At 45.6% G+C, this 14,938-nt stretch overlaps 1 protein-coding gene across 8 annotated transcripts in view; it reads left to right on the top strand.

The window, feature by feature from the left end:
* The window catches only part of CADPS (calcium dependent secretion activator), a 210,823-nt gene that overhangs the window by 33,412 nt on the left and 162,473 nt on the right, over positions 1 to 14,938 (top strand). For all 8 annotated transcript variants that reach the window (XM_069028361.1, XM_069028360.1, XM_069028367.1 and 5 more), the window contains exons 2-3: positions 9,112 to 9,225; positions 13,377 to 13,709. In XM_069028361.1, the coding sequence (XP_068884462.1) occupies positions 9,112 to 9,225; positions 13,377 to 13,709 (447 nt within the window). The remainder of the gene's footprint in view (positions 1 to 9,111; positions 9,226 to 13,376; positions 13,710 to 14,938) is intronic.

The raw sequence follows: 14,938 nt of genomic DNA, 5'->3' as shown, positions 1-14,938 counted from the left end.
AATATACTGGGCCATTCCTAGCCCCTAGTCCAAGAATGAAGATGCTTGGATAGTGTCAGCAGCAATATGGGTTACAGATCTTTGGAGTGCTGAACTGTCCAAATAACACAGGCCCAGGTGGTGGAAAGAGGTTCTGCACTGTTAGTTACCCCTCAGGAGGGGCTGGCAGAGTGTTCCTGGTCAAAGGGGCTCTGGCCACATAGATCAGCAGTGTAAAACCATCACTTCTATACAATTATTTCTTTTGGGATCCTGGGAATTGTTTGTGAATGCTCCTTTGTAGCACTCATACAAGATTTTGCACATTTTGTTTTTTTATCAAATAAATACAGTATCAGCTATCTATTGCAGATGATTGAATGAGAAGTTTTGCATGCCTGTCATGGTGACAGAAGCAGGAGGCTTAGGGCTTTGCAGCCACTGGGCAATAGATGTATAACATCCATACCCCAAATTGGCATTTTTACTTCCTTTCAGTCAGGCTCTGAACATCCAAGTTCTGGAAGTTGTCCTCAGAATATTCTGAAATAAATATAAATTCTAGTAGGATCATAGCCCAACCTGTTCCTGACTTTTCCAAGGGTCTCAACATGGGTGTCTCATGGAGAAGGACCTGTGATATTCTCCAGCTCCCCACCTCCTTCCTTCACTGCAGCACACCAAGGTCTTGAAGCATGAAAGGATGTGAGGTAATGTCTCAGAAGCTGTGTCACGTTAACACTCACAGTCTTCAGTAGACCATGTGTTGTTTTCCATCCAACAGAAAAAGAGGAGGAGTGAAAATGTTACTTTCCAAGACTGCCTGTAATGCTCCAGAGGAGAAGGAAGATCTTCCCTTGATCCTTTTTCCTGTGTTAAGTGTTTTTTGAGGTCTCAGAGCAGCAGTGTGCACTGTATGTACCACATGTGCTGCACTGGTGGAGTGAAAGGGCAGGCTAAGCCATTTCTGTTGCATTTATAGAGTTCCTATACCAGTCAGAGCAAACATGTCTCAAAGTGCCCCTCTGGCCAGGCCTTTGCTAGCAGGATTTGCTGGAGCAGGCTGTGTAAGCAGTTGTGTTAGTGGCCCTCAGGACTTGAGGTTAATCAGACAGGGACTGGGACTGGGAAGGAATAAGGAAGGTATTTGAGCCAGAGAGAGGAGGAGGAGATAATCCAGCTGCAGAGTCCAGCCTGAGAGTAAAGGGATTTGTTTCCTGCCTTTGGGCACCCAAAGGGGTACCCAGTGTTGGGCAGCTTTGCTTGTCACTCTGCCCATTCTAGACAGCCTCCATTCTATCTGGCTCCTGGATTTATTTTGTAGATGTATTTCTGCTAGTATTTTTATGGGTTTGTTTTTTTCTGTTTTATTAACAGAGCAGCTGCACTTTTACCACAGGCAGGATGATGCTGGGCTTTCTGCTGAAAGCTGCCACATTACAGTGATGTGTTTTACCCAGCAGACCTCACCAGGCAAGGCTCCCAGCACAGCAGAAGTCACCAGGGAGGTCTCTTAGAGCAGCAATCACCCCTCAGCCCATCCTCAGTCACTGGCCTAGTATTTAATCATTGCTATTTTTTGCTTCTGTTTTGTGCTGGCTTCTCTATTCTTCTAAGATCAAAGTCATATTTTTATTATCAGTAAAAAAATAAGGGCCTGTATCTGTTTGATCATACACAGAAAGGTACCCAGCAGGGCTAGCTTAGGCTGTTGGATCTGTCACAAACTCACTCTGCTAATGGCTTACTTAGGTAAAATAAGATCAAAGGTGGGTGAAGTTACAAGTTTTCTGTGCTCTTGTCAGGTGGCTCCATCTTGGGGTTACTTGCCAGCATGTCAGCTGCAGAGGAGGGACCAGCCAGGAGGAGACATGCAGGAGAAAGAAACTTGCAGGCAGGAGCAGAAATTCCTGACTGGAACCACAGTTGAGCACCCTGGTCTAGTGGGAGGTGTGTCTGCCCATGACAGAGGGGTTGGAACTTAATGATCTTTGAGGTCCCTTCCAACCCAAAGAATTCTGTGATTCTGTGATGTTAATGGAAAAGGGGACCCTTTGCAGGGGAGAGATGCAAGGGTGGTATGTAAGCATTGGATGGATACCCCTGGTACAAACAAAGGTAGCAAGTGAAGCAGGCTGTGGTGAAGTACCTTTTGATGTACCTGCATCTAGGCTTGCTCTGTGGTGGCACATTGAAAAAGGAAGGTGTAGTTTGGAAAGCACAAGGGGAAAGTCATCATGGCAAGGCCCAGTCACAAGTCCTGGCTTTGCTTTCCTTTTTTAGCATTGTGCACTGCAGCGTGTCAGAAAGTAGGAGTAGCCATAACAGCATTTTAGGTCTTTCATGTATGTCAAAGAAATGTGCCTGGCTGGCAGAATGAATTATAGAAAAGAAATATACTCAGGGTTTGAGAGGATAAAAAAGCACATCCATGTATTTCAGAGAGCAACTCAGCCTGTGCTTTGTCTCTCTGATAAATCTGCTACTGGATGTAGTCTGGGACAGTGGAAAGAGGACATCTGCACTGCTTGATCTAGAGCCTCTGTCTGCAGCTGGCTTAACCAAAGGGATTGATGTTTTGCCTTCCCATACTTACCCAGCAATACTTGAGCCTCTTTACAGGAGAAATGTTCCAGCAAGTGCCAAAATCATTTAACACTCACTGCTTATGCTGCAAAGCTTCTGAAGTTTGCTTGTAATGACAGTGGTAGTGAGAGGTCCTGGCAGGGACTGGAGCTGGTGCTGTGGGGAGGCATGGCTGGGTGGTAGCTCTGTGGCTGGGCAGAGGAAGGTGCTTTCTTCCTCTGCAGGCAGCTCTAGTGGGTTTCTCTCCCCTTTGGTCACATTGCTGAAGCAGATATTTACCCTTAGGTCAGGAAATACTATTCTTGTCTTCTTGAGCTGCTTGAGTGAGAGGCTGGTTCAGTCTCTGACCTCCAAATCAGTGCTGTGCTGGTGTGTAAGGACCCAGGAGCTGTTTGCATTGTTTGTGCTCAAACCCAGCCTGATCTCTGAGCACAGGGCAGGTGGGCGTGTAGGAGTCTTTCTCCTGGAGGATTCCCATTGGTCTGACCCATCCCAAGCATCACAGGTGGGCTGAGCAGACAGGGCATGAGCTGCTGCAGGCAGAAGGGGTTGTGTGTGCTTTTCACTGCCCACGTGTGCAATCCCAGGCATAGTCATGGTGCAGTCTTTTTCTCTGCAACAAATCAACTGGACACCTCTTCTGAGAGATGAGTAGGTGACATTAGGGTGGCTTGCCAGGACCATGTCTTTTTCTTGTCTGCCACTCACAAAGGATGAATGTGGCTGGAGAGTGGGTGGGCAGTGTGGATCATCAGGGCCTGTAAAGCATGGACTAAGGGGAGAGGCAACAAATCAAGCACCCATAAAGAGGGAATTGTACAGGCAGCAGTAAAACAGTGGGTGTGTGCACAGTGATTTGCATATGGTCAGATTGTAAGGGTGTCCCTGGAAAGATGTATGGTGGCTATCAGGAAGCAAAGCACAAGAAGCTCTTTCTGGTAACAAGTATTAAATTTCACTGAAACAACCAGAAAAGGCACTGTTAGGTGGCTGGGAACAGTTGTCTGAGACTGGCAATTAATGCTGGTTGTGTATGTGAGCAGTGAAAAGCCAGCAGTGTTCAGCTGTTGGCAGAGCAGCCACATCTGCCCAGGAGAGTTTGCAATTAAAACCCCAAATGCTGGGTCTGTGAGTCACCCCACCTGTGGCCCTCTCTTGTAGTAGGGAAATCAACAGAGGGACAACCTGGTACTTTTTCTCAGTGCAAAATAACCTGATTGGGTTTTTTTTCTAGTCTCATGCTCATTGCTGGGGCCTCTGACCTCTCTCCTAAGACCAGTGCTTGGCTGCTCTGGCCTCCCCCCACACCTTCCCTCCCACATTGTTCATGTCATGACTGGTTTTCTGGCTGTGGAAGCAGCAATGATGAGAGATGCTCATTTGGTTGGTTTAGATTTTTCCTAAATCACCTGGTGCTGAGGAGTAATAAAATATTTATTAGATGTTACAAAACCAAACCCAGAGCAACAGCACAGTGAGCAGTTAAATACTCCTCCTTTTCTCCCTGCAGTGGTCCCTGAGCAGCAGGTGCCCTAAGGAGGAAGAGCTCCGTGCTGCTTGTGGTTGACTGCTGCTGGGCTTTCTGGAGAAAAGGCAGAAGTGCATCCCCTGGGAATTACCTGCAGTCCTCAGCTGAAACAATTCCTTTAGGACAGGGGTGATGCTGATGGGCTGAGCCATTAGGGACCAGTGTGCAGTGCTGTGATGCATCCTCATGTCCTGCCTGCAGGAAAGACCCTTCCAGTGGGATGTGCAGTGTGCAAGGGTTCTGTGAGGCATCAGTGCACTGAAACATTCAGTCCTTGGTCGGAGGTGTTCAAGTGTGGCAGTAAAGAGGGTCCCCTCTCAGCCACAGGGGTGCCTTTCACTTGGAAACATCCTTCTACACAGCCCAAATCTGATTGATTTCAGCAGCCATCACATTGATGGACAGGGCTTTATTAGCAGGTTTGAGTACCTGTACAGGTGTGGACATTATGCTGCAGCCTGCTACTGACAGATTCAGCAATCTACAATCTAGGATGGCCCCTCCTTCTAAATCTTCTGTTGGAATATGGTACTGCTGTAGCATAATGTAGCTTGCAAGGGACTTCTGGAGTCTCTGGGCCAATTTCCCTGTTCAAAGCAGGGCTCCCTCCCAAAACAGATAATTTTCATGCAGTCAGGCTGTGGAAATTTGCAAGGCTGGAGATGCCACAGCCTCTCTGGGCCCATTTTGGTGCTGTACTTATTCCTGCATGCTCAGACTCAGCAAAGCATTCTGGAGAGAGGATGGCTTAGTGAGGCACATTGCTGTGTATAAGTCTTTTCAGGGAAGTTTTCTGTGGCAGACAGCTCCATTTCCAGTGCTTGTGCTGCCCTGGTGTAGGTGGAGGAGGCTGGAGACAATGTGCAGAGAGGGTGCCAGCTGTTCATTGGCTGGAGCACTTTGGAGAAGGTGCCATGGCTCCCTGCATTCAGGTTTGCATTTGTTTCTGAGTCAGACTAGTATGTGCAAAAATAACACAGAGCAAGAAAGCTGCTGGTGAACGTTTGTCCTTAAGTGGCTGATGTGCTGTTTGCTGGGATCTGCATCAAGCAGATTCATTTGGTTGCCTCTGTGATTTGCTTGTGACTGGTGGGTCTTTAGTCAGTTTGTGAGGTCACTAGATTGTGCTGGGCATGTGGTTTTTCTTAACAAAGTTAGACCTAGAAGGTAGGAATTATTTAGTGCCCATGTCTAGTCACTGGTGAGCTCTTCTGCATAATGTAGTCTGTTATGGGAAAGACATCTGCCAAGCTTTTTATCAAAAGCCATGCAATCCATGAGGGATGCCAGCCCAAAAGCTCCATGGGTGCTGTGCCTGATACCTGTGCCAGGAGTTCATCATCACTGCCTCAATTGATTAGTTTTTAATATACCTGTGTATATCTGGCAACTTAAATACACTCCCATGCTTCAGACAGGTAAAAGTCTGGGAAAAAATCTGCTGCATAAGCACACCACAGTATTAAATTGGGAGAGTTCTCTTGGGTCCAGAGTGTTGTGTTCTGTGATCCCTGTGGAATGCAGAAATGACTGTTTGTTCTTTAATGGCTCACACGTGGGAAGTACTTGTGGGGAACATCAGAGAGGTTTGGAAAAGTGGGGGAAGGTAAACAGAATAAACCTCTTCGATCCACCCGTTTTCCCACTTGCTCCCATCTCTCCTGTGTGATGGCACTTGGATTTGTGTTTGCATGGGAGGCAGTGAGGCTGTGCCCCCAACATCCTCACACCTACTGGGCTTGCAGCCTAACAGGGTTTCACCCTCTGCCACTGCTGGTGTGAAGGCTGTGATGTTGTTCTGATGTCCTTCCAAGTGGAAGTAATTCTGTTGTTTTCTGCTATTTGTGAGCACCCTATGGAAGGTAACTGAGAAGTGGTTTGTATTGGCCCCTTAATGGCCTTACTGGATCTGCAGAAGCTGCTGGCTTGCTTTATATGGATTTCTAGCTTATCACTGGTGCCTCTAATTGCAAGAGATAACACCCCTGCCTTTAAAGCACTTAAGCTTCCAGTTCAGTGTTCAGGGCACGTGCTCTTTTAAACCTGTGGCTGAGTTAGTGGCATCACTTGGCACTGCTTCAAGGCTCTGGAACATGATGCTGGTGCTGAGACTGCTCCCCTGCCTTGCTCCAGCCTTTGCTGGGAGGTGCAGCCTCCTGGCTGCCCCAGGAGTGCTTCTGGGATTTGGCAGCAATGCCTGTTGGGCCCGATGGGGAAGGAAAGAGCCATAAAATAGGAGGTGGAGCATGTTGGGTGCATTTGGTTGACCTCCAGGTCTGGTCTCCCTCCCTTGTAGTGCTGGCTTTCTGCACCAGGTGTTTGCTGCTGTGCTGCAGAAGCTAAGTCTAACATGAAAAGAGTTAAATTGTGGCTCATACTGACTGCTTCCTTGATAACGTCCCTAACAGTGGTGCAGCCATGGATCAATACCCTGGTGGTGTCTCATGATCTGGTGGGGGTGTCAGGCTGAGCACTGGACTGTGTTGCAGCCTGGTGTGATCAGACAGGATCTCCGTTTCCCTGGGTGGGGAAAATGCTGGTATACAGCTTAGCCAAGGAGGAGGCAACTGACACTCTAGCAGAGACAAATCTGATGATTCATTTCCACAGCCCCCAGGAGCTTGTGTGTGAGCTGCATATTGGGAATTTCTAGGAATTTCAAGGAGCATCATTTGTTCTGAAGGTAGTCCAATCAGTACTGAGGAAGGAGCATAAAATACTGCTGCTAGATGGCATTAAAGGAATTGAACAAGCAAGGACTTTTGGAGGTTGTCCTAGGAAATAACCTGGACACAAAAATGTAATAAATATGCCATGCATGTTGTTAAAATCCCAAATGAAAAGTCTCTTGGCTGAGAGTATCTTGTGCTCTTAGTATGTCTTTGCTTGTGTCTCAGCGCCCTGATTTCAGGGTTACCTGTAGTTTTTCTGTTTCTTACCATGGTTTTTTATAGCATCTGTTCTCTGTCATTTCTTTCTGACATTCACAATGTTTGCTAATACAAAATCGTCAATACTTTTAATTAACATCTTGCCTTTCTCCCAGATAATGAAATGATTAATAAAAACCAGACCTAACACCTTCCCACAGGTGTCTCCCACTTGATCACTGCATTGTCTCTGGCTCCTCTTATCATTGACCCAGTTTTCAACTCCATCAGCTCAGATAGGTTTGGAGCCTGTTTTACATCTGATGTTGTGCATGTTGCCCAAGGGTTCGTGATGTCTAGGGTGCTGTTGGCAAACACCACAAAGGGGTTTAGGTGGCTGGCATGGCAGATAGGATCTAAGTTTTGGTCCTAAGAGTCTGCCAGCCTAAAAACTACAAGTTTTTGGCAGTGCTTTTCCTCTGGGCTCATGGCCCAAGGCTGAGGTGGGTCAGGTTAAGGGATGGTCCTTAGTCCAGCCCTGTGGTGCTGAGCTTTGTTGCATGTGTCAGACCCTGTGAAGTCTGGGCTGCTGTTTTGGGGGTGAGAATTACTCACCTTTCAGCACCCACAGGGTGGAGAAGTCTGTTCCACATTTTCTAAAGCAGAGCATTTTGAGTCTCACTTTGTCACTTTGATGAACACCTCTCCATTAGCAGTAGGATACACTAATCCCAGCTTATCACATCAAAGTGCTATTGCTCACTAACCCCCCTCAGCGTGGTGTTGTGGAATTAATTACCAGTGTTCATGATGTTTGTTACCGCAGTCCTTAGACACCCCGCATAGCACATCGTGATTGTAGCTCCAGTGGTATTTATCAGTGCGTTTTCCAAGTGGTCCCTCTCCTGCTTTATATCACTAGTGGTGTTCACCAGGCTTCATTATGCTCATTCTAGTTGTTTGAATCTCTGCAGTTTTTTATACTTTATTCAAAGCCACTTAGACACTTAGAGCCTTTTATTTTATCTTTCTCTTCTATTCTAATAGGCTGGTTTCTTTCATTGGCATAGAAATGAGAAATAAAGACTCTTCTCTAGACCTTTTGTTTACTAATAAATACCCATCCTAATTCTTACTGCTCTCCTTTCCCTTTAAGTTTGAAGTTGCCATGTATACATGGCATATGTATACATACTGTTTGCTTCCTTCTGTCAAAATTAATTCTTATCCTCAAATGTGAAGTAACCCCATGGTAAACCAGGCCCAGCTACGTTTCAGCCCCTGCAGCTCTTCAGCATGAGTGTTGTCTACATCTTAAGATGTTAGGCTGGCATTGCTGCTACATGACTTATGTGCCTGCTGTGACTTTGTCTGCATTGTAAGCTGAAGAGGTGGGTTTTTAGCTATGTCTGGTTTTAAACTGACAGATAAATTGGAAAAATAATGGCATGCTATCTTACAAGGCTGGAATAAACCCTTGTAAACTTTCTACTGATGTAATTGTGACAAAATTAAAATTGTCTTGTAAGTTATACCAGCTGTGTGCTGGACAGAAACTGTTTTGAGCAGCAAAGAGACAGCAGGGAAAGTCCTTGCTAGGATAAGGAGAACAGGTTTGCTCTCTTAGGATTTCTTGACATTCAATTCTTCCACCATTGGTTTTGACTGTTGTTTTATGTGCAAGAAGCTGAAAGAAATGAGCAAAGATGGAAACCTCCCAAAAACCAACAGCCAGCTTGCAAGGCTTTCCATTTGTTATCAAACCTCAGCTTCTGAAGGGGAGGAGAGACCGGGTGGAGAAGGGGTTGCACCAAAACAGATTCTTTCAAGCACTCACACAGCAGCTTGCTTCTGAATTGAGTATACCTGAAGTAGTAAAAGTCTTGTGTGCATTTCGTGGTGGCAGAGTTGTTTAGAAATGATGTTCAGGGTGACTTCAGGTGCTTGTGATGCCTAAATGAACTTGCCAGGGTGCAGAGTGCATGTGTGTGTGTACCCATGTGTGGCTGGTTCCCCAGCTATTGCTGCTGTCCCCAAAGGAGAGCAAAAATGCACTCCTTAATAAGATATTGCAGATCAATTACTGTGTTTTTTTCCTCATACATAAACCTTTTTTGACTAATTTTCTCCTTTTGGCATGCTTTACAGATAAGTAAGCAGCAGCTCCAGACAATCAAAGATCGTTTTCAGGCCTTTCTCAACGGAGAAACCCAGATTGTGGCAGATGAAGCATTTATAAATGCTGTCCAAAGCTACTACGAGGTAAGGAGAGACAATGCAATGTTCTTATGAATCACCCCTATTCACAGATGGGGTTGAATTCTGAATTAATGGATTGTCCATTATCACACAGTATGAAGCAAAGGCAAGTGCAAAGTGGCTTTTGTCTGATGTCTGGTACATCACAATGTTTGGGAGGTTCAGGGTTTGAATGTAAACCATGGAACAACCATAGCAACCCCTATACCATGGTGTTTCCTTATAGCCTGATTATGGGGAAGACCACCCTTCTTTTGAGATGAAAAATAATTTCCTGATACTTTTAAATGGTGAGTTTGCCATATTCACTCTAAAACAGGGAAGATGGCAAAATCAGTAAAATCAGTGTCATGTGCTCCCTGTTAAAAATACTGAGAGAAATCTGGGCAGCACATTCAGTTCTTCTGGAAGCTTTTGCATTGTGTCCAATTGACTTTGGGATTTTCAGCAAGAGTCTTGTCTTTTCTCTTTGGCATGACAAGTGCTGCAAAGCAAAGGGGGAGGGAAGAGGATGTGCATCTATAAAACTAGATGATACCAGAGAACATGAAGCATCATTCATAATTGTGGAAAAGAATAATTATGCATGTCTTTTTGCACCTCTTTTTATGCAGCCCATAATGCTGCCTTTTATATCTGCTCAGAAGGAAAGAGCTTCTGGTTTTGAAGGAAATCAGTGCTTGTGATTTCTATGAGGATTGTTGTTTATTTTTTTGCTAGCCTGTCTGCAAACCATTTCTCTTTCTCCCTAGAGCTATTCTGTCACAGAAGGTAAAGATTTTGAATTGCCTACATAAAATATTTCTCTAGAAGTGCAATTTAAGAGGGGACCAAAATCAGATACTAAAACTGAAGAGAATTTTAACTCTATAGGATATGACAACAGCTGCTTCTGTGTAGGGAAAGCACAAATTATCTCTGGATTAACTCTGTTAAACCAGCCTAGTAGTTCCTGATCCATCATTCTTTGTACAGGAAGAAAGTAGAGAATCATTTACATCTTTTATCAGAAAAGAAATTGCCAAGGGATCATCACAGCTTCACTGAACAGGTGCTCTTAAATAAAGTTTTCAAGATGGCATGAGCTGTGTTTTAGGATGTAAGAGCAGCATAATCTGTTCAGATAAGATTATTGAGCAGGAAAAGGAAACTGCTTAAAACCAGGTAAAATATATCCCTATTTCATTGCAGGGTCTGGCTGAGCATTGTCACCTCCAGAAGTCCTGCACTGTATAAATGCCCCAAGTTGAAACCAAACTGAAAAAGAGCAGTAGATTAGCACTAGATGTACACAAGCCCATGTCTTCAAGTGGACCCTCCACTGGCTCTGTCCTGCTTAAAACAGGCCACATAGGGTGTAATGCATCACTGTGTCCTTTAGTGTAACTTTGTTTTTCTTCTTTTTAACTGTTGGTCTCCTTTTAATTACGGCTGTGTGCTTTCAGCTTCTATGCAGCTGAAGTGTGGCTGTGTGGCTCTTCCTCGGCACCAGCTGCAGTGGCACAAGGCAAAGCCTTGCCACAGAAAGCCTCTGCCCCTCCGTGCCTGAGCAGTGTTACCTGCTGAGAGTGTTCTGCCCTCCTTCTCTGCAGAGAAGAAGCCCACCTTGGTTGATCCATTGTGCAAATCATGGCAGATCCTGCTTATCTCAGCTCCTGCAAATCTCAGTTTTATTCAATTAACTGTCCTTCTGCTGGGTGCTATCTAGAAATCAGCATTTACTGATCTATAAATCTGAATGATGGCTTGGAAAACACGCAGCTGAAACTGCTCATCTCTGTTCAGGATGTGGCTGATGTTTCTAAAAGGTCCACTTATTAATGGTGCAGAATAATTTCATTACCTGGGAATGACTGTTTTTTTGCAGAGGGAAAAAAGGTAAGGGTGACATTGTAGATCAGAAATGCATTTGCTGTTGCCCTGAATGTGTTTGCATGACCACATTTTGCTGTTAATTCTGGCTGTCAGGGTAAACATGTGGTTGTCAGTCTTAGGCTGTTATCAAATTAAAAAATTGAGTGATCCACTGCTGCTCTGCAAAGCATCACTGTGCCTGCAGGAATGCTGCAGACCTGTGTGCACAGACAGGCCCATCATACTTCAGCACACTGCAGGGGAGCTTTTCTCAGGTCCTTTTCTCAGGTCCTCAATAGAAAATGAGTAAAGATTTGTCTGTCAACCAGCACATTTTGCAGTAGTTGCTTCAGTGCATATGATGGAAGATTTCCACTCTGCTGTGGGCAGACAGAGACACAGTGGCATGGTGGGCTCATCTGTGGGTGTGGCAGGAGATGCCTGACCCAGCTCCTGGAGGTCAGTTCTCTTCTGCAAAGTTTGGTGTGTGCACCCATGCTAGGATTTTGTTCTAGGCAATTCTTGGCTTCTGGCAACCCTACTAAGCAGTCCTACAGCCAGGCGACTCACCTGGTATTTTTTAAAGAAAACAGGACAAAACACCTTTTTAAAATCTTTTTTTTATCTTCCTATTTCACGGTTTCTGCTGCTTTGTGTCTGACTGGTGCTCCCCCGTGCATACCTCCTTCCTGCCAGCTGCAGCCTTCCTTTCCTCTGCTGGCTGCTGCTCCACGCCCAGGGAGGAAAAATCAGGGCTGAGGGAATATGGGGAACCAGATCCCACTGCTCACGATGCTAGGGGTGAGGACCATGGATAACAACAGCCACTGCTGCTGGCAGGTATGGGAAGTCATTAGCACTGTCACACACGTTCAGGTCTGGGCAGCTGGCATGGATGAGGAGACATGGGAGCCCAGGATGTTGCAGTGGGGCTGGTCACTGTGACCTCCCACCATTTCCTGCAGTCAGTGTGTTGATAATTTCCTTGGCTGCATCAGGAGCTTGGGTCTTAATAGCTCTCACCCATTACTTGAAAACACCTGCACATACCTGGGGCATTATCACTCATATTTAATCTCTACAAGGAAATGAAGCACATGCTGCTGTTGTTTCAGCATGGGCTGAAGAGGTTGCTGGTGGCATCCTGCCTGTCTTGTCTGCAGGGAGTGAGTACTCCCATGCTGGTAAACATTGGAAGGAAACAGCCCAGCTCTTCCTCAGCATCATTTTTGGGCTGGTTCTTGGACAAAACCCACTACTACTGCCAACAGATTCCTGTGCTATCAAGCATCTAGGAACATGGATTGCTGTGTTGCTGAATGGCATATAAAAAAAAAAAAAATCTATTGTGTCCTTAGGTCATCCTCAAGCTCTTTAATTATTGAGAACTGACAGATACACCTCTGTGAGTGCACAGCTTCTTCCCAAGCTGCTGTATTCATCAGTTCTCAGCATTATTAATAAAACAGCAGTTTTCCTACTGGATATTGATTGCTCTTCTGTGTTCAGGGCTTGGGAGAGGAGAGCCAACACAATATCCCTCTGTCTCTCTCACCCTTCATCTCTGTGTTGCTCCCAGGACATCTGTGGTCTGTAGGAGTCAACAACAGTCAACTCCTACAGTGTTTTGACCCTTTTGCTGCTCTTGCAGTGGGAAGAACATCTTTATCAAATGTTTTCTCCCTCCCTTTCTCCTGCTGTCAGTGCCCTGCACCTCTGCAAAGGTTCAAACTATGCTGAACCATCTTGCACTTCCCGTTCCTGTGACAGCAGGGCTGATGGCAAGGATCTCCTCTGGTGCAGTAGAATTAAGGTGTAAGCCTGGTCATTGCAGAGGTTTCCCAGGGGCCTGGCTACCAGGATAAATCCAGTGCAGTGCTGTTGTCTTGAGTAAGATGACTTTACTCCCTCTAACAGGGCAGAACTTGGTTCATTCACTACTAGGTGAATGTAGTTGTGCAAAAACTTCCTTATTAAACATCAGATTGAACAAAATAAAATCCTGCTCTCCTGAAGGGCGTTTATGTATCTGGTGAGGTGTGACCATAAGATCACATCAAATCCTAATTGCATCAAAATCTTTTATTTTAGTGGAGGCAAAGCAGAAACTTTACCTGATTTCATTACACTTCCCAAAGTACAGCTGAAACCTCTGGCAGCATGTGGCGGTTGAGTGAGGAGTTAGAGAGTATCCTGGCAGTCAATAGGCAGCTTCCCAGCAGTGAAACCACCTTTTGTGGTACTTAAGGGGGATTTTTTTTTTTAACTGACACCGTTTGAAATCACCCTTTTCTTTGCAGGTATTCCTGAAAAGTGACCGTGTTGCCAGGATGGTGCAGAGCGGAGGGTGCTCAGCAAATGACTCCCGGGAGGTCTTCAAGAAGCACATTGAGAAGAGAGTGCGCAGCCTGCCAGAAATTGATGGCCTCAGCAAGGAGACAGTCCTGAGCTCTTGGATGGCAAAGTTTGATGCTATTTACCGTGGGGAGGAGGATCCCCGGAAGCAACAGGCCAGGATGACAGCGAGTGCTGCCTCAGAGCTCATTCTCAGCAAGGAGCAGCTCTATGAGATGTTCCAGAACATTTTAGGGATCAAGAAATTTGAGCATCAGCTTCTGTACAATGCATGTCAGGTAAGGTGGGAACGGAATAGGGTTTTTTGGGAAGGCTTGCCAAGGGGAAATACTGGTGTTATAAACTGGAAATTTTGGGTCTGGCCAGATTCTTTTGTAGAGAACTTCTACCAAGGAGGTGGGGGTTGGTTTATGGTGGGACTTCTGCACTGCCAGTTTTGTTCTGGCTATCCAAGTGGGCCTCCTTCTCTCGCTCATTTTCTTGTGCAATTCCATAGGATTGATGAGATGGGAAAATTTAATTCCCCAGCTCTATACCTGGGTGAGCAGGTCTTTGAGGTGGTTAAGTGGGCTGTTTGGCTGCGGCTTGTTTGCCCTTCCTGTGTCACATCACCAGTCTAAATGACAGAGGTTCTTACAGCCTGTGATACCAGTAATCAGATCCCAGGAGTCCCTGTGGTGGGTGGCTTATGCAAACTTGCTCAGTGAGGTTATACAGGTTCTCCTTAAGTAGAGGGAGCTCTGTGATCCCTGCATGCCTGTGGTGGAAGGAAAGAGCATCCCAAACCCCTGTGACCTCAGGGCAGCTCTGCTTGCACTTGAAAATCTTTCTCATTCCTCTCTTTCTATCCCAGTAAGAGCCAGTTCTCCAGAGCTGCGTAGCTGGGACTCTGCAGCGCTGCTTGTGTTTCCAGCAGCTCTTGCTGAGGGCTGTCAGTGGCTATCCAGGCAGTTGGTGACCCAGATTACGGTCCCCTGCTATTGGATATAAATATCACAGGCAGGATAAAGGATGCCAGAGTCACGGAGAGAGTAAGGTGTGAAAGTTTTCGGAGGAGGAGCAGACCTCAATCTCTTCTCTGTAATTCAGGGCTTCAGCTTCTTATTGAAATGAATACATATGAGACCAATTCTGTCTGTCTTCTGTCTAGACATTTCCAATTCTTTTTAAGACACAGAGAATTATGGTTGATTTGTTTTTAGCCCTGTAAGGAGCTTAGTTATCTTGCATTTGTTCTTCTTCATCTCAGACATTAATGGCAGAGTGGGGAGAGTATAATAAATGTCCCTGAGTAATGTGGCTTATAGCAAAAACCGCAATGGACCTCATAAATTGTTTACACGGATTTTGTGCCTCCATCCTCTGTTGGAAGAATTCTTTAAAATCAAACCCATGTTTTCAGTGGTGTGTAAAGAACTGAGTCAGTTCTGCAGTGTTTTGGTTTATTTTTTAACTTATGCCAACTCGAGCCCTGTGTCTCATCCTCCCTTGACCTGTGCTTTGATAA

The sequence above is a fragment of the Aphelocoma coerulescens genome, chromosome 12 (assembly GCF_041296385.1).
Source record: "Aphelocoma coerulescens isolate FSJ_1873_10779 chromosome 12, UR_Acoe_1.0, whole genome shotgun sequence".
NCBI lineage: Eukaryota > Metazoa > Chordata > Aves > Passeriformes > Corvidae > Aphelocoma > Aphelocoma coerulescens.
Note: the sequence above shows the minus strand (reverse complement) of the source record. Positions and strands in the feature narration are given on the sequence as shown.